The sequence below is a fragment of the Vipera ursinii genome, assembly GCF_947247035.1.
Source record: "Vipera ursinii genome assembly, chromosome: Z".
Taxonomy (NCBI): Eukaryota; Metazoa; Chordata; class Lepidosauria; order Squamata; family Viperidae; genus Vipera; species Vipera ursinii.
The window spans coordinates 38214099-38240716 of NC_139517.1; the positions used below are offsets into that span (position 1 = coordinate 38214099).

The following is a 26618-nucleotide window of genomic DNA, read 5'->3' on the forward strand; positions in this document are numbered from 1 at the left end:
CCTGTTCCTGTGGCATGAACTTTGACCTGAGCTGAGTGTGCTCTTCTGGTATTCTAATGGTGGTGGGTGAATCCTATTATGTCCTAAAGGTCATGTCCTGCTTCTCTGGGGCTGTGGCTGATGGCTATGTCCTGTGTTGGATTTGGGGCTGAGGGGTTGCTGGTTCTAATTCTATCACTCTGCTATTGTTAGCTATCAGTTTTTCTGCAAGGGATTTCAAAATATTTTGTCTTGAATGGGCTTCTGCCTGATAGTATTTGCTCATGAATGGGGACTCAATTTCCTGAATGGGATTATCAAACCTACATTTCTGTATGTTACACACAGAAGGAAACACAACACTCAAAGAAAGAAACAGCATGCAGCAAACAAACCCCTTCTGCCCAAATCTACCTAACCAGTAGCAACCCCACTAAAAGTGAGCAATCAATTTCTCCCCTTAGATGGAAACACACAGACCCACAACCTGCCCCTCAAAGAAGACATGCAAACACCTAGCAAAGAAACAACTTCAAATATCCCCTTAAAAAGTCACCTCAAATATCCCTAAAAAAGCCACATCAACAACACACCTGACACAAACAAAAAATCACCCCAGACTGAAGCCCCCCCCCCACAAAAAAGAGAGTGTTGGTAATAGGAGATTCTATCCTCAAAGGAACAGAATCAGCCATCTGCAAACCAGACATACAATCCAGGGAGATATGCTGTCTCCCTGGAGCAAAAATAAAAAATGTGGCTGAGAACCTAACCAAAATAATTAGGCCCACAAATTACTACCCCTTCCTCCTCCTCCACATTGGAACGAACAATCTGAGTGCAATAGTGAGGGACTACAAACAACTAGGCAACAAAGTTAAGCAGCTAGGAGCACAAGTGGTGTTCTTGTCAGTGTTCCCAACCTAGAACTAAGGAGAAACTTCCTGACAGAACAATTAATCAGTGGAACAACCTGCCTCCAGAAGCTGTGAATGCTCCAGCACTGGAAGTTTTTAAGAAGAGACTGGACAGCCATTTGCCTGAAATGGTATAGGGTTTTCTGCCTGATCAGTGGGTTGGACTAACTGAACTCCAAGGTCCCTTCCAACTTTATTATTATTATTATTATTATTATTATTATTATTATTATTATTATTATATGTGAGAATTGGTCACAAAGTTACTTCTGCATCACCATTGTAACTACAAATGATTGCTAAATAGGTCAGCTGCCAAACTATATCTTAAAATAATTATATTAATGGCTAAAGTGATTCTGGCACAGGTGTAGGTGCGAGAGAAAATATAGAAGTTAGTCACCTGAATAATATTTTTAAAACAGTGGCAACAAATTATTTATCTTCCTCTAAAGGACTGGATAAAAAATTTAAATAATTATTATTGCTTAATATAGAGCATCCATTCTTGGACAGATATAAATGTTTGCTCTTTGCTAAATAGAAACTTAGGAAGCTTTATGCTTCTGAAACTGAATATTTATTACACTGAACAAGAACAGTACTGAGAAAAATCTAGTAAGGTGTTGGCTTCTAGTTATACAAGATAAGCAAGGTGCTATTATGTTGACTATTCAGGATATGTATCATAATGTCTATACAGTTTCCAGACTCATTAATCAACTGCTTTTGAATTTTACTGTAAACAATATAATACCAATTCTTCTGCAGAAAATGAGATGGATTTTTTAAACACCAGACCCAACGATCCATTTATCATAAGATCGGGTTTCTAATTTGCTTCTTTGATAGTTCCTAGTTGTTTTGTACAAATAGTATACTAGGTTTTTGCAACCTATTATTACTAAAAGCTTCTAGTGAAACTTTTGAAAATATACCTCTGCCTCTTAGTTGTAAGGAAGTAAACATCACAAATAAGCAAAGCTTCTAATACATCTTCAAGATATAGACATTTTCTGATAAACATAGATGCTGATAAATAAAATTGCAAAATATTCTTCTAATGAAAGTGTATTAAGTTCAGGCTAGATTTATGCAGGATGATCAAGCTAGTGATATTAGATTTTTAACAGGAGTCCTTGCTTTAACTTAAAAAAAAAGATTAGGTCTTTATTTATTTGTTTGTCTATTTGTTGAGGGAAGGAAACAATGGTAAAGAAGAATAATTTCAAGCAAATGTGGTTAAAGTTTTTGGAGTTCTCTGTTTTTAATATAATTTCTAGGGGCCCCTTTTTCTTTTTTGTTATTTGCTTTGGCTATTTGCTCTGGGTTGTATTGATCTTTATAACAGTTGCTCTCTTCGTATTTTTTCCTTTATTGACTTGTTTAGCAGAGCAAAATAACTTTATAAAAAAAACAAATTTCTGCACCAATAAGCAAGTAAAAAAGGAAATATATGTTAATTTTACAGAGATCTGCAAACAGTATATCCTTTTATTGCACTACAGCAGACATGTCAAACACAAGGCCCGGGGGCCGGATGCGGCCCGCGAAGTGGTTTCATGTGGCCCCCGAAGCCATCCTGGAAACAGTGAGGGAATGGCCCCCACTGCCTTGGCCCTGGCCCAGAGACCCTCCTTCTGCCAGAGACCCTCAGATCTGTCCCACTCCTGCCTGGGCCCCCATAGGCACCCTTGGTGCGAACGATGTAGAGCTGGCCATGCCCACCCAGTAGGCCATATGCACTCTAGCCACGCCCACCCAGTAGGCCACACCCACACAGGCCACACCCACCTGGCCCCTTGAGGGCAACCGCAATGCTGATACGGCCTTCAATGAAATTGAGTTTGACACCCCTGCACTACAGGAACCATAAATTAAACCTTCTGGATCATGTCATTCAGTTCCATAATAGTGACAGGGGGGGGGGAAAGAACCTATTGAAAGCCACAATAATAGGGAAAAAATGTTGCTCTGCGGGGTATATTTCCTATTATACCATTATCCAGAACAAACGATGAAACTGATGGGAGAATATCCCCACCCTCTTTCCTCCTTCCATGTGAAGGTGTTTGTAACTGAGGAAATGCAATCAGATGCACTGCAGGTACGTTTGATCATAATCTCGCTGGACTTGCTGATGAATGGACGTCAGTATCTTGGAAAAAGTTAAATTACAGAGGACTACTGAAGTTTAATGGATTTTTTTAAAAAATGTCCTCAATCACTCTTCTCTTCCAGTAGCTTTCCAACTATGAGTCTTTTTGGATGTTCTCTTTTTCTTAACCCTAACCTCTCCCATTTCTGCTATGACTGGTACAGTTATTTCTGCTAGCTACCCCACAAAACCATACAATCCATTTAATTCAAAGCAATGGAGGGGAAACCAAGAAAGTGTGTAGCCACTGAATTTATTACAAAATATTCTGAAGCATCAGGGGAATTCACGAGTTCCCCTTTCTCTTGCAAGTGCAAGTGTAATAAAGAGTCTTTTCAGTTTTCATATTGTTTGTGATAGGCATATCAGGAATCAGAGGATGAAATAAATAATCAAGCAGAGATCAACTGCTTCTTTATTTGATGGGTTTTCCTATTTCAAGTTAGCAGTTTATATAACACCATTAAAAGCTAAAGCTGAAGCACTTCCATTAAAGATCAGTATGAATTACAAACCAAAAACATCACTGGTTTGGGAGCTCAATGGAGCTTTTTTCCCATTTAAAATCTATCTCTTTTCAGCCATGCTAGTCTTAACAAGGCTTTTTTTCTATGACTATCTCTCCCATCCTGAAAATGATTCTGATGGGTATCTGATTAAAGAATGCTATTGTTTGCACTTTATCCTTTCATTTCTGTGTACACAAATGTGTTCCTCTTTGCTTTATCATGAGAAATTCTGTTCCTCCAAATTGAAATAAAGGTAGTACATCCTTGTATATATGTGCATTCATTTGTCTGTTTGTATATATTTGTCTTTTTTCTAGGGTTTTCTGGCATTATTTCTAACTAGCATTAAAGAAATTCTTTGGACATTCTTGTTAGATATTCAGCTATCTTCTCTGGGGATTAAGATGGCATAAATGATTCAAATAATTTATTATTATTATTATTATTATTATTATTATTATTATTATTATTATTATTATTATTATTATTATTATTATTGACTATATTTACAATCAATCAACCAAATATTCTCTGTGGGGACTGAAATACCAATTTTTTACTAATTTGATCACACAGATGAAAATGTGTTGTTTCTAACACCCTTAGTAAAATTAATCTTAAACAATTCTCACGTATGTTAAATAATCGATTGTTTACTTTAGCTTTATGTTATTTTATTGATTAGTTTGGTAACCATATTAAAAAATGTATATAAAAATACAGATATAAGTCCAAGATAAAATAGATAAAAGGAAAACCGAGTAGTAAAATACATGTGTGTTAAATATAAAAAAAATCAACATTCAGATAAATACATCTCCTTTACAAGGTACTTCAATCTGTTTGAAATAACTGGTCTTTCAGTCAACTACCTTAGCTATAAACTTAGAAGTTTGGCTTATGAAATATGAAATATAGATTAGAGCCCAGGAGGAAATAGGGCAATCTGTGATTCAGATCCCAGTAGACTCTTCCTTCAAGTAGGGATGTTGAGTATCTAAGCCTAAGAGGGGCATAGAGTTGACAATCAAACAAAACATGAGCAATATCTTCAATGGCTGGGGTACCACATATACATGTCCTCTCACATTATGGCAGGTGGTGGAAGTGCTCCTATTGGGCCATGGAATTATATTAAATTCATCGACAGGTATTTTTCAAATTGAGAAATACTTTTGTTCTTGGCCAACCAACTTAAAAGATATATTTGTTACCAATAACCCCTTGTCAGTCTGAGCACTGATATCTAGGACTCTGTTTTAAAATTTCCCTTGCCTAGGAGGCAGTTGAGAATAAATTCTGGATGGAAAACTCACGCTATGAAATAATTTTGGTAAGTCAACTCACCCAGGAATTGGGCTGAACGATACATATTCATTCCACTAAATATATTTTTGGAGCCTTTCAGAGTCTATTGAATGAATCCTTTGGCAGCATGTGAAATACTTCAATTATTAAATGGCTATATAAGGAATGGTTACCTGTTTCTGCTGCGACTGTTCTTATCCATTCTCAGTATGCTTCTTTAAAAAGTGGGTCTGGATATGTTCAAGTGAGGTGGTTTTGGTAAGACCTCACAATTCCATACCATAACCACAGCACTGGGTTATCTTTGCCCTGAATACTTTTAATATCTGGACAAGGTACATGGGTAATTATAATTAGATAAGATATAGACTATTCATATAGTTTTTTAGTACTTGCTTTGGCCCTTTCTGAGCTTCTTTTAAAACAATTTACCTAGGGCTGGTAAAAACCACTCCTAAATAAGTAAAATAATTCACTTGTTCAATAGGCTCTTCATTTACCTGCCAATTATATTTCATGTGTGGGGTTTTTTTGCTATATACCAGTGGAGGTGAACGTATGGCATGGGTGCCAGAGGTGGCACTCAGAGCCCTCTCTGTGGGCACCCACGCCATGCCTCAGAGGTGGCAACTATCCCTCTTCAACCAGCCACTTGCTAACTTGCCGAGGTCCCATATGGCTGGATGCATCCCAGCACAGCTGGTTTCCCTCCCCCGCTATCCCGTCCCTCCTGGCCTCGCATGCTCTCATTTTCCCAGGCACGACCCATTGCATAGTCTCCTCAGCTGTTGGCCAGTTGTCCAGCTCAGAGGTGGCTTGTCTGAACTGCTGGTGATGGGCTGCGGAGCCCCAGAGTGTGCCGGTCAAGGGGCCAACAGGTTGTGGCTACTGATGGACACCGTCGGCCCCCATGCACTCGCTGGCTTGTGTGTGCAAGGGCCAATAGTGTCAGGCAACAACCGTCCCAGCCCTTGCCTTGCCCCATAGCAATGGCACCCCCACCCTACCTCGCCTCACCCCGCAGGACAAGCCTCCTACCTACCACCCGACCTGCCAGAGACCTCCTGGATCTTCTCCATCCCTGTCCACCCCCCACAGGTGTGTCTCCCCATGAGCAACATTGAGGTGACCGCGCCCACCTTCACCACACCCACCCAATCTGCCATGACCACCACAGCCATGCCCACCCAGTAGGCCACGCCCACCTGGCACCCAGCGATAAATAAGTGAGTTTTGGGTTGCAGTTTGGGCACTTGGTCTCTAAAAGGTTCGCCATCACTGCTATATACCATCACATTAGATTTAATTTTATTGATGTTTATAAAATAAAGAGCACAGCTTCTTGGACCTATTTGAGAATGAGTCATTAGAAACACATCATCAGGATACAGAAAGATATTAATTCATTTATCATGGATCTTTGCCATATGAGTGTCTGAAGCATACAGGAAACCTAGATTATCATTGACACAGAAGTTAAAAAGAATTGGAGCTAAGATACAACCCTATCTAACATGATTATGGGAGGGAACACTTGGAATATGGACTTTCAAATGAGTGTTTGAGTAGAGAATCTTAAACAAGAATAAAGTTTTGGGTTCCATATTTAAGTTGGCTATTTTCTTCCAAAAGATATTTCTGTTTATAGAGCCAAAAGCCAGACTGAGATTTATGAAGGTGGTAAACACTTTCTTCACATTAACTGTTTTGTTATGAGATGGTGTAAAATAAAACAATGATCCTTTGTGGAGTGCAGGTATTTGTATGGATTGACATATGTTCAGTAGAACTATTTCACAGAATTTACATGAACATTCTACAGCTAAATAATGGGGAGAATCAAATCTGAGGACCAGTTCCTGTCCCTGCCACCCCAGCTTTTGCTGGGAAGGATAGCTTATTTCTAGGTAAGGATGATTTCCTTGACTCAAATTCTTTCCTTAGACCATTTTGAACTGCTTCATAAGTTGTAGCCCTAGCTGGTGATTTTGGGTTTACATCTATTTTTAGAAACATTGATCTAAGGGTGACCGCCTAATAACCCAGTCCTGCCCCAAGACCATCCTCACCTAGTAGTAAGGGCCACCAAGATTTGAGCTGTATCTTACTTCCTCTTGTCAACCTTTATTTTATTTCTGTTACTTACATTTCTTTGCATGGTGTCATTTTTTTAAAATCAGAGAGTAGGGAGAATAAAGGAAAACTACTCCCTAAAACTCTTTGTTGTAACATAATGAAATAGGGGATGAACCAGCAAATAGTTTTGCAAAATAGGCATTATTTTCTTGACCACATCTATTACAGGTTTAACAGCTTTATACATTGTTGCTAACATTTCCCTCAGATCATCAAGCCTTTTTATAATACTCCTTAGTTAAGTATCTGACAAGGTACTGAAAGAGTTAATCAAATTTATTTATAAGGGTTCTTCAGAAAACTGATTTGCTGTGAGAAATACAGGTTGTTTATTCAGACTCTCTCTTCTCAAGGACATTGGTGATAGAAGTCTTTGGGGCTACCAACTTTTTTGTTGCTACAATTCAACTTTAAAGTATAAACACTCTTATTGCCAGATGGGTAATTAACGGGCTTGCTGCTTCTATGTAGAACACACATAATGGGAAGATGTCCAACTAGCTCCAGCTAGGTTTCACCATAACATCCTGGCAATAATAGGGTGTTTGAATGAAAGAAGACTTCTTTAGACTTTCTCCTGCCTGGGAACCATCCAACCTTTTGCAAATCAACAAACTCCCTTCCACACTTAGAAGCAGACTAAGGGAGAGAATGGCTGCACTTCTGGATTCCCATTTTCCTCTATTTACTCTACTATTTTGAATTTGTAGAGTCATCAGGTTTGCTATAAGTAGCCATTATGATTTACTTGTCTTTCGTCCAATGCTTCCTGCAAGGGTGGAACTTGCTTTGCACACTCCTCTGGATCTAAGATGTTTTAGCTTATTCTCACTCTCTTTTTGGGTTCCAAATTAGGATTTACCTTTCCACAGCTATTATCTGCTTTTGAATTAAAATCGTCTCTGCATGAGCTTGTTTTAACTGACTCAGCAGCAGTACTTGGATAACTGTGTTTAGGTTTAATAAAAGTCTTTTTTAGACTGTTCACTTTATTGTTAACTGGCCAGAAGCCCCAAAATTGGCAATACTGCTTGTGCCATTAGTAGGCATTATCTGGTTATGAAGTCAGTAATATTTTTGTTGTTTAAGTCCTCTTATTGCATGAGCCTTTCAGCTGAGATCTGAAATAAAGAGAGAGACAGAAAGATCTAAAAGTTGGGGTCACGCTTTCTCTGCTTGTAGGTCCAATTCCAGGGAGTCATATCTGTTTGAGAAGCTAACAGGAAAACTAGGAGAAGTTTGATTACTTACAGTTAGTGGCTGTTTACTTTTTAAGTACCTATCAGTTTTAAGCAGGCTTGAGTGAAGTCTGAGAAACAGAATATAAATGCTAGCTCTTTTTCCTGTTTCCCATGGCAGAGACAAAACACCAGTCTTCCAATAAAAATGGTAAAAATACATGTCTCTAACGCAGGGGTGTCAAACTCAATTTCATTGAGGGCCACATCAGCATTATGGTTGCCCTCGGGGGGGCAGGTGGGTGTGGCTAGGATGGGCGTGGCCTACTGGGTGGGTGTGGCCAGCTCGACATCACTTGCTTCAGGGGTTCCTGGGTAGGACTGGGGCAGATCTGAGGGTCTCTGGCAGAGGAGAGTGGGACCGGGGCGAGTGCTGGGACATGGTCCCTCCCACCTCCCTCCCTTCCATCCTCTGTTCTTTCCTTCCTCCCTCCCACCCTCCATTTCTTCCTTCCTCTGTTCCTTCCTTGGTATATGATGGTTTATTTATTTATTTATTTATTATAGGGACTTATATGCCGCCCTATCTCCCGAAGGACTCAGGGCGGCTAGCAACAATAATATACAATAATACAGAAGTTAAAAGAAAATTAAATTAATGGCCCCTGTAGAATAAATTAAAATTAAAATTAAAATAAGTTAAAAATTAAAGTTAAAAATTAAAAACATAATTAAAATCCCTGTCAGTCCAGGTCAGCCTGATGGAAAAGGAGTGTTTTGAGGCCGTGGCGAAAGGACCGGAGATCTGGGGCCATCCGAAGCTCAGGGGGGAGCTGGTTCCATAGGGCTGGCGCTCCCACAGAGAAGGCCCTCCCCCTGGGAGGTATGGTATATGACATACAGTTTATCAATAAATGATTGGAATCTATTCCTGAAGTTTCCTTGGCAGCATCACCTACTGATAATTCTAGTCTGTGATTAGCACAATGCCAAACTATAATAGACAGAAAATGTTCTGACAGCAATTTTTTCACTCCACTTTTACATCCCATCATCTCAGCGGCACCATTGCATGCCAGAGAAATCAAATATTTTTTCAAATAATCTTCTGTCATTCCATAAGAGTAAAGACATTGGAGTAAGGAATCAAATATCCCTTCCGCTGTTACTTTTTCAAGTTCTACCAAGTCCAGAAACAAATTTACTGGTGAATTCATTCCCATACCTTCGATACAGCATCGAACAAATACTATGAGGGTAGTTTTTTTGCTTCTTGTGGTTGATTCATCAATTATCAATGAAATTTTGTTATTGGATCAATTTCTTTAACCACAGTTTTCCTCATTTCTTCACTTATATGATTAACAATATATAATCTTAAAGGGCCCATTGTGACAGAAGATTGCTACCACTGCTTCAGGGTTTGGCTAACTTAAATATGCATAGCATAATTAGATTTATTATTGCTGCTAAAGCTATTGATTATGGATTCACATTTCCCATGGATTGTCTTCTGTCCATGGGAGGGAAGCTTGGTAGATTCTAAATTTCATAATTTTAGTTATTCCTTTGTGGCAGGGTATATATGAGAACAAGCTGCAAAGGTCTTTAAAAACATGTTTCTCACATATTTATATTTTTGAATCATAAATATTAAATCTTTTTTCTTTCCAATGATCCAAACTAATGCTTTAGATAAGCACATAAAAAGAAAACAGCAGAAACAGCTGCAAATTAACTCAACAGTTCTATGTTTAGCAACATTTCCATTTAATCAAAGTCCTTGCTCTTTCCAAATCTATTCCAGGGTTTACTTTCTATATACACAAACAATGGGAAATGAGTTTCTGGGCTGGTTCAAATTTTTTACACATTCCAAAAATTTCAGATAATTTATCTGTTCCATATAAATATAAAAGCATGATAGGCTCTGTATTTGTACAATGGCCGATTATCTCAGTGTGCAGAAATGTGGATAACTACAAACAGAAGTTGCAAGCCCTCTCCTTGACTTCAGAGTCATCCTGGTGAGATAGTCAGCATATAAATTTAATAAATAACTTTTTTTTTCAAATGCCCCTATCAGGAATTGAATTTGAATGAAGTTTCAGAAAAGCAAATGTTCTGTGCTGGTGGTATTAAGCTCCCAAAGATCTAGCATGGGATAAATGAATTCTTCCTAATAAATCAACTTCCTGCCTTTTTCTAATCATCATTTCTTCCCTACAGCAATTTGAAAAGTAAAACAAAGTGAAACAAACCACTCCATGCAGGGAAAATTTCCTTGAGTCATACTTGGATATCCTATTTGCAAATAATATCTTACTTACCTAGTTGAAATGGTATAGTTGGAGAGCAGGGAGGAGTGCAAACTTCCTGCCTTCGCTTGCAACATTTGCCTGCTGGGTCTTTTGGCTAGCTCAGCAGTAATTCCTATTGGCTTCCAAAAGCCAATAGCATAGCTGACTCAAGAATTCTGGGAGTTGAAGTCCATGAGTCATAAAAGAGCAAAGCCTGCAATAGGCTTAGCCTTAAGCCAATAGCAGCACAGCTTGTGCAAAAGCTTTTTTTTTTTTTTTGCAAAAAAAAAAGGTGCCGGAACGCCGATCTGAGCGTTCTATGAGAAAAAAAGCCCTGGATTTAACACTGAGTGCGTTCTGGCTTTGATGGCTGCAATCAGGTAGTAGATCAGCGCCCAGGCCAAGGTCCAGCAGGCCAGTTCTTTGCTCTTTTCAGAGCAGGTCCCCGGGCTGGATGGAACCATATGTTGGGCCGCATCTGGCCCACGGGCCTTGTGTTTGACATGCCTGCTCTAGCAGAAGAAAAAGAGATGAAAATAGAATAAAATAAAGTAAAGAGCTAGTTAAAAATTAAAAGAAGCTTTAGAGGGAGCTCTTAACAAAAGATGCTACTCTGTACCATCTTTCTAAGCTCTCACACCAGTTCATGGATAAACATTGGCTGAAACAGAAAAATAAAACCCTAAAACTTTGTTTCAGATGAAGCAACAATATGACATCACTTTAAGAATTATTCTCTCTTCCGGCTTCCGGTTCCGGAATTTCAGTGCTCCCAGATGCACAAGGGAATAGCTCCTCGTGTCGCCTGGATTTCTTCATGGGGGGGCTGTAAAGGGGTTGAAAGTTGCCCTGGAGGGGCGATGAATGGGGGAAAGGTCTCTCCAGTCAGTGGTAGAAGGGCAGCAGCCCTCCCGTTGACTTGGAGCTACTCTCCTAACGGAAGAAGAAAGGATCGGCAATTCCCATGGCCCATCATTTAGCCATTTCCTGCCGAAGCCAAAAGCACAACAAAGCACTTGAAAGCACTTGAAAACTGGGTGAGAATTGCCTTCTTCTTATCCTAATTGTCTACTTTCCCTGCCAAAAGCTTCTTGAATTTGCTTCCCCCTGCAAGGAGAGAGGGAAGGGATTTTTTTTCCCCACCCTCCTTAAGAGTGGCCTTTGTCTACATTGGGAGAGAAAAGAAAAAGCCTTCTACTAAATTATACTGATTTATTGGACTTACTGCCTTTCTACTTTTGGCCCAAAGTTCCTATATTTACAGAAATAGACTATTCTACTTATTAGTCTAAAAAAGGGGACAAAAATAAATAAATAAATAAATAAAAAGATACTGTCTGAAAAGGTTCTGAAGTACTCTGGTGATATCTAGTGAATACTATTGGCAAACAAGCTTGCTTACATTTTGGACTGACCTTGGCATTAAGATAGAAACCTGAAACAGCTGGAGATGAATTTGGCTTAGACTTGTGGAAGTGGACTCTTACTGACTTTTGTTTGAAAAATAGCCTCCACCAAGGACTATTTATAATTATTACAAAATGGAGAAGGATCAGCCACAAACCTCACTTGACTATAACCTTATACTTGAAACAATCTACAGAGTCACTGAGATGTCTATCTCCAGATTTAATAATTTTCATGCCAACCTTAAGTCACAAATTGAAACCCAGACTGCAACTAAAGAATTTACACTTCAGAATACAAAAAAATTGGAAGATATTACTATTAAGACAGAGGAATATAAGCAACAACTATCCAAAGAACCAACAACTTTAAAAGTACAAGGAACTATCACTATGGCAAATAACCTTAAGGACCAACAATATACTATGGGAAAACTTAATGTGCAAGATAGTGATGCTAACATAGAGGACATGGAAGATCAACAAAGACAGTTTCCTGAAAGCCTGGATAGCCAAGCATTAATTACAAAATTGGATAAGACTCTCTATTTAAAACAGATGAACCCAGACGGAAGAGGAATCCAGACCGAACTGAAGATAAAGTTTTTAGAGCAAATACAGAGACTAGAACTAACAGGGCAACAACATAATGATTACAAATGGTTTGGTTTTTGTGGACCACTGATGGCTAGATGGCCTCCTTCGATTCAAATAATATGTATTGTAGCAAAGGGCAATTCAAAGGCCTTGGTCTGGAAATCTGATTGGCAAAAAAAAAATCCACAGTTAGATTTTTAAAATCTTTTGGGGGGGGGTGTGAAAGCCCTAACAAGCAGGCATATACATAGAATGAAGGCTACTGCTAAGCTTGTAAGCCGCCCTGAGTCTTCGGAGAAGGGCGGGATATAAATGTAATAATAAAAATAAAAATAAAAAAATGAGTTCTTAGAAAACCATTAAAGGTTATCCTTTTAATAATCAGTGACCTATCAGGATCTAAAATAGAAAATGTTTATGAGATAGAACTAGAATGTGTTTATGTATCAGGCTTATTTTAGACATAATTTGTGCACTGACATAGTGGAAATTTGGTTTATAGATCCCACATTTGATGTTAAAAGACGTTTGATTATTTTATTTAAGAATTAAGAATTAGCTAAAATTTAAAACAGAATCTGGTTGTGTATAAATAGTTGTAGATTGATAAACATAGGCTGTGGTCCTGTCAGTAACATGTGATGTAATAGGATGTGAAATAGGCAATGTTTATTAGGTAGAACATAGCTACTCAGCCACTGTGTACATGTTAGATGCTATAGTTTTTGCTGTAATGAAATAAGGGAAATTTGGGTTGTGAATATTATTTGGGATGTTAAAGGCTTAATTTGAATAATATAATTAAAATTAAAATTAGGTAAACTTTAATAACAGGACATAGATATATCTCAATGAAATTGAATTGACAAATTTTTCAACTGACCATGCTATTTCTAGAAATCTATCAGTTTAAACTGGTGGTATGAAATGTTAAGGGAAGTTGAGAAGGATGTTTTGATAATGTAACCTGAATTATGTACTGAAAACTCTGTTACCGAATCTCTTTTTTTTAGTATTTGTTTGCTTTATTGTTTGTACACGTAAGTTTTGGTGCTGCTTGTCCATTTCCCCTTTCACTGTATCCACCCTCCTTCTCTCTCTTCTCTCTTCTCTACTTTCTTTCTCCCTTTCTCCTTTCTTTCCTACTTCCCTCTTCTTCCTCTCCTCTCCTCTTTCCTTCAGATTACTGAATCTCTGATTACCCAGTCATCATGATGCTTTCTAAATATGTAGATTTTAACTGAAAAACCAATAAAACTTGTTTTAAAAAAAAGAAGTATTCTCTCTTCCCATTCTTACACAGTGGGATTTTGAAGGATGTATGTAATACTAATAATTGTTAAATCAACTGCCCGTTCTTTTAAAATCAAACTTTTAACCGATAGCATGGGAATGATCTATGAACTAGATGACCCTTTGGTCTAATCCAGTAGGATTTTTTTTATTATTTTTATGTTTGGAGAAATATTAGATATAAACATTTCAGATGATTAGGTATAATCCTAGATATATTATGCTTCTCTGCAAGTTATTTATTTATTTATTTGATTGATTGGTTGGTTGATTGATTACTTGATTGCTTGCTTGCTTGCAAAAAAAATTCCAAGTGATGAATAATAAAACTGTAGCAGTTCAGTGCTTCAGCTAAAAAAGGCAATGTTACCAGAGTGCAAGAACAGAAGCATGGGGTCTTTGGAAACCATTCTGTTTTCCAGAATATTGCAAAGCAAAGAGACAGAACACATTTTTGAGGTCAGCATCTTCCATAATATGAGGGTAACCAGAGAGAGGGCCTATCTTCTAGTCTACATTTATTTAATCTTTCCTCGAAGTGGAACATTAACGTGCATTCCCAGATAACCTCACAGGATTGCAGAATCATATGAGACAAATTATTCTTTGTGTAATATATTGCTATGCCTTAATGAACTTTACATGTAAAGACTTTTGAACTGAGCTTAGAAGCTCACTGGCAATCAGTGCAGTGCCCAAAGAATAGATGTATTTTGCAAAATCATATTTCACTTGCTATCAAATTGTGTAATGTGTTATGTACTGAACTTTTCAAGGGCAATTCTTTTTTTTATCACATTGCAATATTCCTGGGACATGGTGATAAAGGCAGAAGTTATCGCCAAGGCTTCTTGGGTCAGGTAGATTTGTAGCTGGTGCAACAGGTAAAGGCTTCCTCTGGTCATAGGACCTTTCAAACAGGAGACAAGTCCAGAAGAACCCACAAGGGGGAACATGACTCCATTTGGTGAGCTTAAATGTTTAAAGGCAAACAGCAGATCCATCATGTAGAGGTTAATATTGTCTTCCCTACTATTCTCTTAATCTCTAGACACCAACTGAAGACTTGCACAGCATCATTGACCTAGTGGGGGTAATAATTTAGAGTTGGCTCAACATGAAGCATAAAGTCTCCCAAAAATTCCACAAAGTCATGGGGCAGAGTTTGAAATTCTGTGGTATTTCCCACTGGAGCAACCACTAATTTGATCACTCTTTCCCCATTCTTGAGTGCAAGCTACAGTCTTTCTTTATGAATGCTTTTATTTACTATATGTTTTATCCCACACTTCCTCTAAGGACTTCAGTCCTTTGTTTGCCTCTTAATTCAAAATCTCTTGAACTGAAAGACATAGTTCACAAGTGACCCTTTATTATGATGAACTAGATTCATCTAAATGGTGCACCTGCATCTCAAGGGCGCCAAGACTGATAACCTCACTGCAGGCCAATGGCATTTTTCTGCCTAAGGCAGGGGTAGGCAACCTTGGCTCTTTTATGACTCATGGACTTCAACTCCCAGAATTCCTGAGTCAGCATAGCTGGCTCAGGAATTCTGGGAGTTGGTCCATGAGTCATAAAAGAGCCAAGGTTGCCTACCCCTGGTCTAAGGCACAAGTAATGACTTCAAGCAACCTGTCTCAAGGTGCAGAGTGCCCAAGGTCAACTCAATTAGAAGGCAGAAAAACCAATCTCTGCCAGTAATAACAGAATTGACATTTTCTATCAAGCCACATTCTATCTTTTCATGATATCCCAGATCCACTCCTGGGGCAGCTGCTTCATTCTTCCTAAGAGCACAAGCCCCAGCTCAACCAACTCCTGCTTTACAGCATCACTACAGGGTGCCTGCTGCCAATTGTTTTGTTGGCCAGTCACCTGCAATATCCATATTGCTCCAGTCTTTTCTTGCCCAAAAAAGCCACCTTATTTCTCCCCTCAGACGCTGTGGAGCAAGACAGATCCTCCTTATTAACCCTGATTGGCTGGCTTCTTGGAGGAGAACAGACTGTAAATGCACAGAACAATCTGATAACTGCACTTGAACTGGCATGACAGGAAGGGTGCAGGTCAGGAAGGGAAGATGCAGGACACACGTGTAGACATCAGCAAGAGGGAGTGGCAAATCTAGCCGTGAATGCTTTGCTGCTGCTGCCACTGCTTCTCCAGAAGTCATCAACAATTCCAGCCTTCCCAAGCTCAGCTAGCATCCTCAGTAGTTGCTGTCTAAGCCACTCCCTCTCCTTTCTCCAGGGAACTGCTCCCACTCTTCAGCTGCCTCCTCATCCTTGGTGGATGAGAATTCTGGGAACTGGGAGAACCTAAAAAAGGGCAGTGAGATAAGGGCTAAATCTGACCCAGCCTTTTCCTCTTGGAGACCACACAGTTACAGAGAATCAAGGTTGTTTTTATATACCCACATTGTATTCACTGAAGTAAAGTGACATATTCAGAGAGCCGAATGGGATATTAATGATTCTGCGGTGGGAAGGGACATGGAAAAGAGAAACAATATATAATATGGAGATTACCCTTTTTAGAATTTATCAGAATGAACACACTTTCCAATCTGATCAAGCAAAACACTAAAAACCCAAAAATTAAAACTGAATTAAAATAGCATATTAAACATTAAATACAGATTAACAAAACGCAAATGCTATGTTCATGTAACATGCTAGGCTCTTCTTCCCTCCCCCTCCCCACCAAAAAAATTATAGATTAATTTGATTGGTTCACTCAACATGATGAAGTAATGAGTGTCATTCCAGAACAGATTAAATCACAACTATCAAAACATTTTTGATCAGCCTGAAATGTTGGGGGAAGAACCCACACAAAGTGTTCAATAACTCTAGGGAAATAAAGTCACTGTCATTAGATGTTACTGGGTTAGTTATCACCAGGATGAAGGTTAATGAGGGGTGTCTTTTAGTACAGTATTCCTGGTAATGAGATCAAAATATCAATGATAGTCAGAATCTTTAAAAAATTCAGAGAGAGAGAACTTGAAATTCAGGATAGACTTGGGTCTATACCTAGCTCTCAAGTGTGTTGCATGTGTATCCAAACACAATATTGTCATAAAGACATTTTGATTCAAAACCAATTTTAGGTAAAAAAATTATTTTTAATTGATGTTCAAAGTTTTATATATATAAATATATCCTATTATACACATAAGGAAAAAAGGATATGTAATTACCGTGAAGTATAATCATAATGAAAATCAGAACAAATACTGATGTTACTTCACATTCTAATAATTTTCCCTATTTTACTGGGGACGTATATCCATGAATCTAGTTAATAAAAGGAGTTCCTGACATACTTTGAATTTGAATGTGGCTTCAAGGAATGGAATCTGAATAATGAAATACCCCTAATTAACGCCATGCTCATTGAAGCTACTCTTTCTGCACATGTATGTATTTCTAAAGCTATCTCCATATGCAAGCCAAATGTGGAAAAGAGCCATTATCAACTGAGCTTACATGTACAGCTCTAAGAAAACATTTAAATTAATGATCCTGTATGGAAATTACATTAGCCTATACGTAATGGATGGCTATGGCCATTGCATTGGCTAACGATAGACCTATTCTCCAGTAATAAATCTAATATCTTCCTGGATTTATATCAATTAGCGGCAATGGCCAGATCTTTAGAACTAAATTCTGAAAATGAATGGCAGGGAAAATGTTTTACTGCATTTGACTCAAGTACTGCCTTGCCATTTTAGAGACTCTCTTGCTTCTAATCATTTAGTGGGGGCGGGGGGGGGAGGATGGAGGAATTCCATCCAATTTCTGATACTTAATTTCCTTTTCTTTTTTTAAAAAAAAAATACCGGTTAAGCTTTTCTTTTTAGTAAATTACTCTAATACTATTTCCATTTTGGGTTCTCAACCCTATAACATACTTTTCTTTAGGAATAACTATCAAACTTCCCAAACGTGGTTGCACTATTTACTTTGAATTTTAGTGGCTGTTGACTGTGACAATATTGGGGTGGGTGGACTCTAACACATCTGGAAGACACCAGATTGGAAAATGTGCTATGAATACAGTGTTTGAAATACAGCATGCCAAGTTTAATTATTTTGTGAGATATGCAAGAAAAAATTAAGCAACCTAATAGTCAAACACTATATATTTTGCTTCTTTTCACCTCCATCATGAGGTGAAAGAATAAAAGAACTTTCCTTTTATCTAATATATTCTTGATATATAGACTACCTCGGGAGAAATATTTTCTTGAATTCAGGAAAAAAGAATCCACTTAGAAGGATTGAATGGGTCTTTTTCCCCATTGTTGATAATGTTTTGGAAGACAGGTTTTTTTTTCATGAAGATCCATCATGAAAAGTCACTAGGGTAGGAAAATTCTGGTGGGCAATTCAGATTCAAGGGGCACAATTCCATTAAGAACTTCTCTGTGACAGTGAATGGGATCTGAACAGGAACAGCTAACAACTGTATTTATTTGTTTCCCATTCCATTTCTGGGATGGCAGATTTTGGAGTAAGGAAGATTAACAATGTAGAAGACCTGAAAGTTCTGGTCCATGAAGTACAAAATGATGGGAATGTTCACTTGTACAAATCCAGGTGAACAGGATTGGAATGGAAGCAACACATTTCAGTTCAGTTCAATTAAGACCCTGCAAAATATTTTCCCAGGATGGGAGAGAATACGCTTCATATTAACCAGTTATGATGGGTGGGACAGAACTTGTCCCTTTGGCTACCAAATGAAAACAAGAGAGGAACACAAGTGTACATCCCCTCAGTGGCCAAATCCCAGTTCTTTTTTTAAAAAAATAATAATAAAACCAATCAATGTTGTGTTTTTTTTTAAAAAAAAAATACCAAATAGGAAGGAAGGTTACTTCAAGTAGAAGATGGAAGGCCCTCTTCTACCATAGGTGAGCTGTGACCAGAGCATATGATAGGGTGTGAGGTTAATTTTTTTTTAAAAAAATTGTCTTTCATCCATTCTTTCAAGGAATATTACAACCAGTTACATCAAGATACATTCTGCTATCTAGTATTTCCCTAACCGCCCCCCCCCCCGCGCCCCAACCCCTATGTCCACAAATTCTATTGTTCCCACCTCTCTTTGCTATTTTCTCTTTCCCTAGTCTCTTTCATCTTGTAGATCCCAGTCAGTGTGATGACTGGGTTAGGTCTTTTTCTTTCTTTCTTTCTTTCTTTCTTTCTTTCTTTCTTTCTTTCTTTCTTTCTTTCTTTCTTTCTTTCTTCTTCTTTTCTATCTTTCTTTCTTTCTCTCTTTCTTTCTTTCTCTTTCTTTCTTTCTCTCTTTCTTTCTTTCTTTTTTCTCTCAAGAATAGGGAGTGACAGATGGTGGTGTCTCTTTCCCAGGAGAGCAAGATCTCCCTACACGCGAGCGCATGTCAATCTCCGCAGCTCATGTGATAACTCCAGTAGATGACGTGCCAGCCATATGGTCTGGCATCAGAGTTGGTACCCCTCTGCCTGCTCGAAGCGTGCCACTTCCCTCCTCCTTTTGGATAAGACAGTGAAGGAGACGGGGTGGACCTCAAGGAGTCTTTTCCCCCCCTTTCCTCCCCCCATTTTTTTCCCTCCGTACTCCCAAAAGATGCGGGGTCCGAGGACTTGAGGACTCCTCATTTCAGCTTTGGAGGTAAGTTATGTAAGGAAGGGGGGGGGGCTAGAAACTTAAATACTGGGTTTCAACTCTGGCCACTTTTTAAATCCCCCCCCCGAATACTTATCTTTCTCTTTTCTCCCCCCACCCCCCCCCCCACCCCCGATGTTTGCACATCCCAATCGATTTGTATCTTTGAAATGGAATGCATGAAGTGCAGGGTGGGAGTGGGGTGGGGGGAAGAGGTAGGAAAGCTATCTCTACGTAAAATGTATGTCTAGATCATAAAACCTCTGATGTAAAAAAGGCCGGTTTTGTATAAGAAGGAAGGTTATCTATCTACACATACAAAACCACTTGGGGAAAAAAGCAAAAGCAAACAATTTGGTAATAACATTATATATTTTAAAAGATGTGGGGGAGAAATGCACACGCACACACACACACACACACACACTTGTACATACCTACCTACTGTGTAATCAGATCTCCAGCAATTACGGTTGCGAAATGCTCCCTATCTTTCCTAATCTCATCTTGCAAGCGATTTATTCTAGCTTCGGGGGTTTATCTGCGCCGGGGTTTGGTTCGTGGACGTCTCTCGGTCTCTCTGTCTCTCTCCCTCTCCCCCCCCCCCCGTTGCTTCCCCGCTCCAAAGGCAACATAAAATGACTGCAAACACTCGCGCACAAAAGTGGCACATGGACCCATCCGTTCTTTCGGCAGCTCAATCTTCTCCCAGGAAAATGGTCTCAGGTCTGGATGTGCGGAGGGGGGGGGGATAGGGGGGAGGGAGGGAGGAGGGGAGGGGGGAGGGAGAGGAGCAAGGAGGAGGCGGCGGAGGAGGATGGATGGGAAGGGAAAATCTGCCGAGATGCCACAATCTCGAGGGTCGCCCTGAGAAGGAGGATGAGAAAGGGTATGATGCCATAAACAGAGAAGGAACATTTAAACCCTTTCTCCTCCTCCCAGGGAGCACGGAAAGGACCCTCGAACGGGAAAACCAACCGGGGGGGCGTGGGGGGGGACAAAAACCGGGTCCCGACGGAGAAGTTATCAGGATTTTGGCAAGCAAGGGAGGGACGCGGAGTGAAGATTTGCGGGGTCGGTGGGGTTTCAGCGCTGCGAAGTGTCTACCTTCAGAAATGTAATGCTTGTTTTAATTCTTCTTGGAAAGGAAAGGATCCAGGAAAAGCTAAGGCAGAAGATCCGGTTTTCTAAGCGGAGAAGGAGGCAGGGGGAATTGGACAGAAAAGTTCTAGGTTTAACTGGGCATTCCCGAGATCCCCGTCTGAAAGCTGTGCAAGCGAGAGCAGCAGTCTTATGCGCTATTATGCCGGGATGCAGATGAGATAGGTTTAATGATTTTTAATTTCATTAAATCTGGTAAACTAATCCAAAGAGGGGAGCAAGGCTGAATAATATGGCTCTGAGTTCCCGTAAAAAAATGGAGAAAAATCCATTGTTTTTCGATACAATAAAGGAAAGGGGTCATTTGTAAGGAAGAGGGATAAGAGGTATCAAGCTCAGCTTTGCACCAATTAAGCGGGAAAGCAATGTAGACATGAATTAATGATAAACACACTTTTTAAATGAGTCCATTGTTTTTAGGGAAAGAATGGGGGGAAAGCCAATTTAAGGCAAGTTCTAAACTAATCTTCCTGCCCTCTCCCCCACCCCAAGTTCTGTCTTTGTATGCATGGAAGAAGTGTGTGTATATATAAAGTATTTTGCATATGTGCAATGTTTTTAAAAAAATGAAACGAGGAGGGAGTAAGTGAGGCTGACTGCCATTATGCAAAGGTAATGCTGTTCGTGTCAGTCGGGAGCATAGACAGGTTTAGGAGGCAGCTCACTAAAGAGGTTTAGGCAAGCTTTAGAATAGTTACATCCTGTGATTTGAAGGGTGGGATTCCCACATACACACCAACACACGCGCACACGCGCGTGCACATGCACATAGAGATTAGGCGAGAGATCTGGATAACAAGGAAGGCATTAGGCACAAGCTTTTGCAGAAAAAGCTGCGGTTTGTTAAGGAATCTATCTATCTATCTGTGTGTCTCTGTTTGTGTGTGTGGTGTGTGTGTATGAGAGAGAGAATAAACTGCAGAAGGGTAATGATAATCAACTTAGTTTGAAATCAGACCGTAATAATACCATAACTCCATTTCAGCTGGAAACTGGTTGAGATTTGAGCAAGAGGTGGATGTCTGAAAACAGCCTTCTCTCTCTCTCTCTCTCTCTCTCTCTCTCTCTCTCTCTCTCTCTCTCTCTCTCTCTCTCTCTCTCTCTCTCTCTCTCTCTTCTCTCTCTCTCTGCCCCTCCCTCCTCTCTCTCCTTCCAAGTCACTTTAAGGATCGGGTGACCAGGCTGGCAGCAAAGATTGGGTGAAGGGAGGACCCTCTATATTTTGGCCAGAAAGCTTGAAATCTGTTTAGGAGTGGAACTGACAGCTTTCCGAGCAATTGGCTGGAAAAGGCTGACCGACCAACTATCCGTGGGTTGAAATAATCTTCCAGGGGTCCAGGGTAATTGATTGGTGGGTGTTAAGTGGTGGATGTTAAGACCAACTTGTGTGACTATTTCTCGTTGCCATTCTTCCCTTCTTTCCGGCCGGCTCAATCCGTGCGCCTTTCTCCTCCCTCCCTTCTTCCCCGCCCCCGTCACCCCTCCAGCCACCATGTTGACGCGCCTCTTCAGCGAACCCAGCTTGATCCCAGAAGTTCAGAAATTCTCCAGCTGGGCGGACGATTGTGAAGAGGATGATTCGAGCGACAAAGAGGAGCGGAAAAGCAAAAGCTGCCCTCTTCAGGAGGAGCCCAACGACTCGGAGGTAAAAGAGGAGAACGACCTGGGTGCTGATGAGGAGGAGGAGGAGGAGGAGGAGGAAGGCATCGAGGAAGCGGAAGGCGATCGGCCTAAGAAACGAGGCCCCAAAAAAAGGAAAATGACCAAGGCCAGGCTGGAGCGCTCCAAGCTGCGACGCCAAAAGGCCAACGCCCGGGAACGCAATCGGATGCACGACCTTAACGCCGCCTTGGACAATCTCCGCAAGGTCGTGCCTTGTTACTCCAAAACGCAGAAATTGTCCAAGATCGAAACCTTGCGCTTAGCCAAGAATTACATCTGGGCCCTGTCGGAGATCCTGCGCTCGGGCAAGAGGCCAGACTTGGTCTCCTATGTGCAGACTTTGTGCAAAGGTTTGTCCCAGCCGACCACTAACTTAGTGGCCGGCTGCCTCCAGCTCAACTCAAGGAATTTCCTTACTGAGCAAGGCCAGGAGGCGGGGAGATATCACGGGCCCAACTCCACCTTTGCCATGCATCCCTACACCTACCAGTGCTCGCGGATCTCCAGCGCGCAGTGCGCTTCCAGCACCATGGCTAGCTCCCACGCCTTGCGGACGCATGCTTACTGCGCCACCTACGAGTCCCTCTATGGGAATGCCTCGCCAGATTACAATAGCTCGGAATACGACGGGCCTCTGAGCCCTCCTTTGTGCGTGAATGGGAATTTTTCCCTCAAGCAGGATTCTTCCCCCGACCACGAGAAAAATTACCATTATTCTATGCACTACTCCGCCCTCCCCAGTTCTCGCCCTTCCGGGCACAATTTAGTGTTCGGATCTTCGGGAATGCGCAGTGGCGTCCACTCCGAGAATGTTTTGCCTTACGAGATGCACCTCCATCACGACCGAGGTCCGATGTACGAGGAGCTCAATGCTTTTTTCCATAACTAGTCCCTTCCCCCCCCCCTCTTCCCAGAGGCGCCTTGGGCGTCGCGTTCTCCTACCGGTTCCACGGGTAACCGTGACCACTTGTAGATTTCCAGTTTATTGGACTGGGAAAGGGAGGGGGTATTTGGGTGACATAAACTAAACTGAAAGAGAGAGAGAATGAGAGAGGGCGGGGGAAGGGAGAGAGATAAATAGATCCTCGGCCTATTCCCCTGTACTTGGTCCCGAGGGCTGCAATTTTTTTTAAACTGTGAACCACTTTTCTCGTAACATATTAACAAAATATCGAAGGGCGGGAGGTTAAAATAATAATCGTTCCTATTCGTGAACTAATTGAGCCGGACGTTCTTGTTTTGAAGCTGGAGGGGGGGTAACCTGATCCAACAGTCTCTTGAGCTGAGGCAGCGGGTTTCAATACTTCCCAACTCCGTTGAATTCAACGGGTCGCATTTGATTTTCAGTCGCTGGCTTCGGTTTAAATGGAAAGTCGGTGGAGGTTTTTTTCGCACCTTGGTTTCCGCGGGACTCCAACCCCGACTGGGAATCAGATTATAAACAGAATCTGCCACTTCCCTGCCCCCACTAAGTACTATGGAAAAAAATCTGGTGCAATATATATGCTAGCATAATTTTATATTTAAAAAACAAACGAAAGGACTCTATAGCTAATAGACTGTTTAGTTGAGATTTTGCCCATCCGAAAACAAGATCCAGATTATTAGATCCAGATTATTAGGAGAGACTATCACATTTTTCAAAATTAAAGAGGAAGGGAGTATCAAAGTTTCACCCCATCCTAATGGATTGCCTATGCTAAATTATGCCTTATGGGTTAACTAAAATTTTCCTAAAGTTCAATATGGCTTTAGAACAAAACAGTTGGTAAAGGGCAAGTGATGGGAAGGAAGATTGCCTTCCTCCCAGCAGCTGAATCAAAAATTCCCCGAAAAAGGTATCTATGCCATTTGCAATCCTTTACATATTTATCTGGGAGTTAGTCTTATTAAGCTTAATGGGACTTGCTTCAGTGTAAATATGTATCAGCTTGCACAAATTAAGGTGTTAACATATTTGCAAACTTTAAATCAAACTTTCAATGCAGTGAGAACTTGAAAAAGCAATAAACGGGCAAACAGATGAAAACTATATTCTATCTCTATCTATGCAAGTAGGTATTGAAACTAGGAAAAGAAACAAAAAGAAAAAAGGGAAAGAGGAAAGAAAAACATCAAAAAGAATCCATATGAAATATTAGAAATATGGACCAACAAACTCGCTAAGATTTAAAATTGTGCACTTTTTGATTTGGGGGAAATGGACTGTGGAAAGTTTCCCTGATATTTAACAATCACTGACTTTTTGAACCACCCTTGTAACCCCACGTAACTTATTTTCCAAAATTTGTGTGTCATGCTGTTTTTTTTTACCTGTTTTAAAAATGTTTAAAAAATGTGGGGGGGGGAGATTTTTATGAAATGGCAAAATGTTTTGTTATGCATGGATAGGTTGGGGAAACGCAAATATGCAACTTTTAAAGGTGATGTGAAGAGAATACTATTATGCTTAATATTTCTGTTGGCTTATTCCGCCCCCCCCCCTTAATAGTAACTTACATTCTTTCTTTCTGTGATGGGTTTGGGGAGGGAAGCATATGTTTATGTAATGATACACTAGTATATAAGTCTCTCTATAAAAAAACGAAAAAACAGTAACTTCTAAGGACTCAGAAGAGTATATTTTCCCCAATACAGTACTATTTCGGGTTTTTTTTTTGTTCATCTGATGACTTTATTTGAGCAAAAGGAGGATGAAAAAATACCTCTAATTTTCCCCTTCTTTTAATGTGACCTCCATCACCTTTAGACATACCAGCATTTTTAAAATTCAAAGAACTTACATTTCTGAACAAAGTTTTTAAAATAAAACAACAAAAATCAACAACATTTTACAGAAAAAGAAAACTAACAGAGAGAGAAAGAGGAAGAAACAGTTGTAGACAATATGAAATGTCTATGGGACACCAGAAGTGCTTTTTTGTGTGTTTCTGTTCAGTTTCCTTAAGATGAATAAATATTTACGTCAAATGATATGCTAAACAAAAAAAAATCTCAAAGTCTTGTTTTAAATAAGGACTAGTTTATTATCTGTCTGTCTGTCTGTCTGTCTATGATACATCTATCCATCTTAATCCTGTCTAATTTAGTTTATGGCAGGGTATTCTGCATTTTAAAAAGAGAACATTACAGCTCCTTTTAAACAAATAATACAGATCAAAAGGCAAAAAGGTTATGAATTGCAGACTTTCTCACCACCTCTAACATGGGACAAAGTTTAGCTGTGAATTTCAGATTTTAAAAAAAGGTACATGGTTGGTTAAAAAGAGGTGTGTGTGTGTGTGTTTGTGTGTGTAAAATTCTGAAATACAGTGGTGTGTTTTAAACATTAATTTGCTACTTTTTCCTGAAATGATTCCCAACATTTTTGATGGTCTGAGAGCTGCAAGTCAGCTATGATCTTATTCAGTGAATTGAAGCAGCATCTTAAGAAGACAATTAATAAATAATAGATGTTGATTTGATTCCCTCAGCATTAGCTTACTTCAAAGAAATAATGCCAAATGTATATATGGGCAAAAGATATAATTCTTTCATTATGGCCAGACATGTTTCTGAAGAGGGACTTAGACAAGCTCCCACTCCCAAGAGGAGTCAAGACATTAAAATAACAAATAAAACTGTGTTTTATGTGTTCAGAAAGAGACAAAGATGGTGAAAAATTCAAATATGTTTTAAGCAGCCCTTCTGAAGACATATTATCAAATAGTTTGATAATAGGTGTTCATAAGAACTGCTTAAAATATATTCAGATTTCTTCACTATCTTTGTCTCTTTCTGAACCCACTAAAGTATACTTTTTATGTGCACTGGAGTAGGGAGGAAGCCTACTTCTCATTTTATAAAGACTAATGCAGTTTCCTCCTCCTGGACAGATGGCATTATCCCTGTATCCCCCTCCCTGTGTGCACACACGCAGGCATGCATGCGCTGCATGGACACACACACACACACACACACACACACACACACACACACACAAACCATGTATCTCTTCCCTCTCTGTTTCTTTCTCTCTCTCACACACACACACACACCCATACACATAGCCACCCACACCCACGCTATCCTACTTTCTTTGGATAAGTAAAGAGAAAATCAAGCTAAAGCAAGGACAAATGCAAATGATGTGTTATCTTTCAAAGCAAGCAAATCATATTTGGCAACTAAACATTGATAAATAATAAATCTTTGACCGTTCCTCTCCAGTCCATAAGGTTTCTTTTTCATTTATTAAGGAAGCTACTGTAATCCAATAAGGTCATCTGGGAGCTGTCCCAAGTGTGTATGGTGCTAAACCAAAAGCTCTGGGAAAACATCCCCTTGATCTGTAAAACCGCTTTTCTCTCTCTC

At 39.8% G+C, this 26618-nt stretch overlaps 1 protein-coding gene across 1 annotated transcript; it reads left to right on the forward strand.

Annotated features, from left to right (window-relative positions):
- Positions 1-21799: 21799 nt before the first annotated feature.
- Positions 21800-25223, forward strand: NEUROD2 (neuronal differentiation 2). The gene has a single exon (XM_083379309.1). It carries the CDS (start codon positions 21973-21975, stop codon positions 23152-23154), a length of 1182 nt encoding a protein of 393 aa, XP_083235435.1. The 5' UTR covers positions 21800-21972; the 3' UTR covers positions 23155-25223.
- The last annotated feature ends 1395 nt before the right edge of the window (positions 25224-26618 follow it).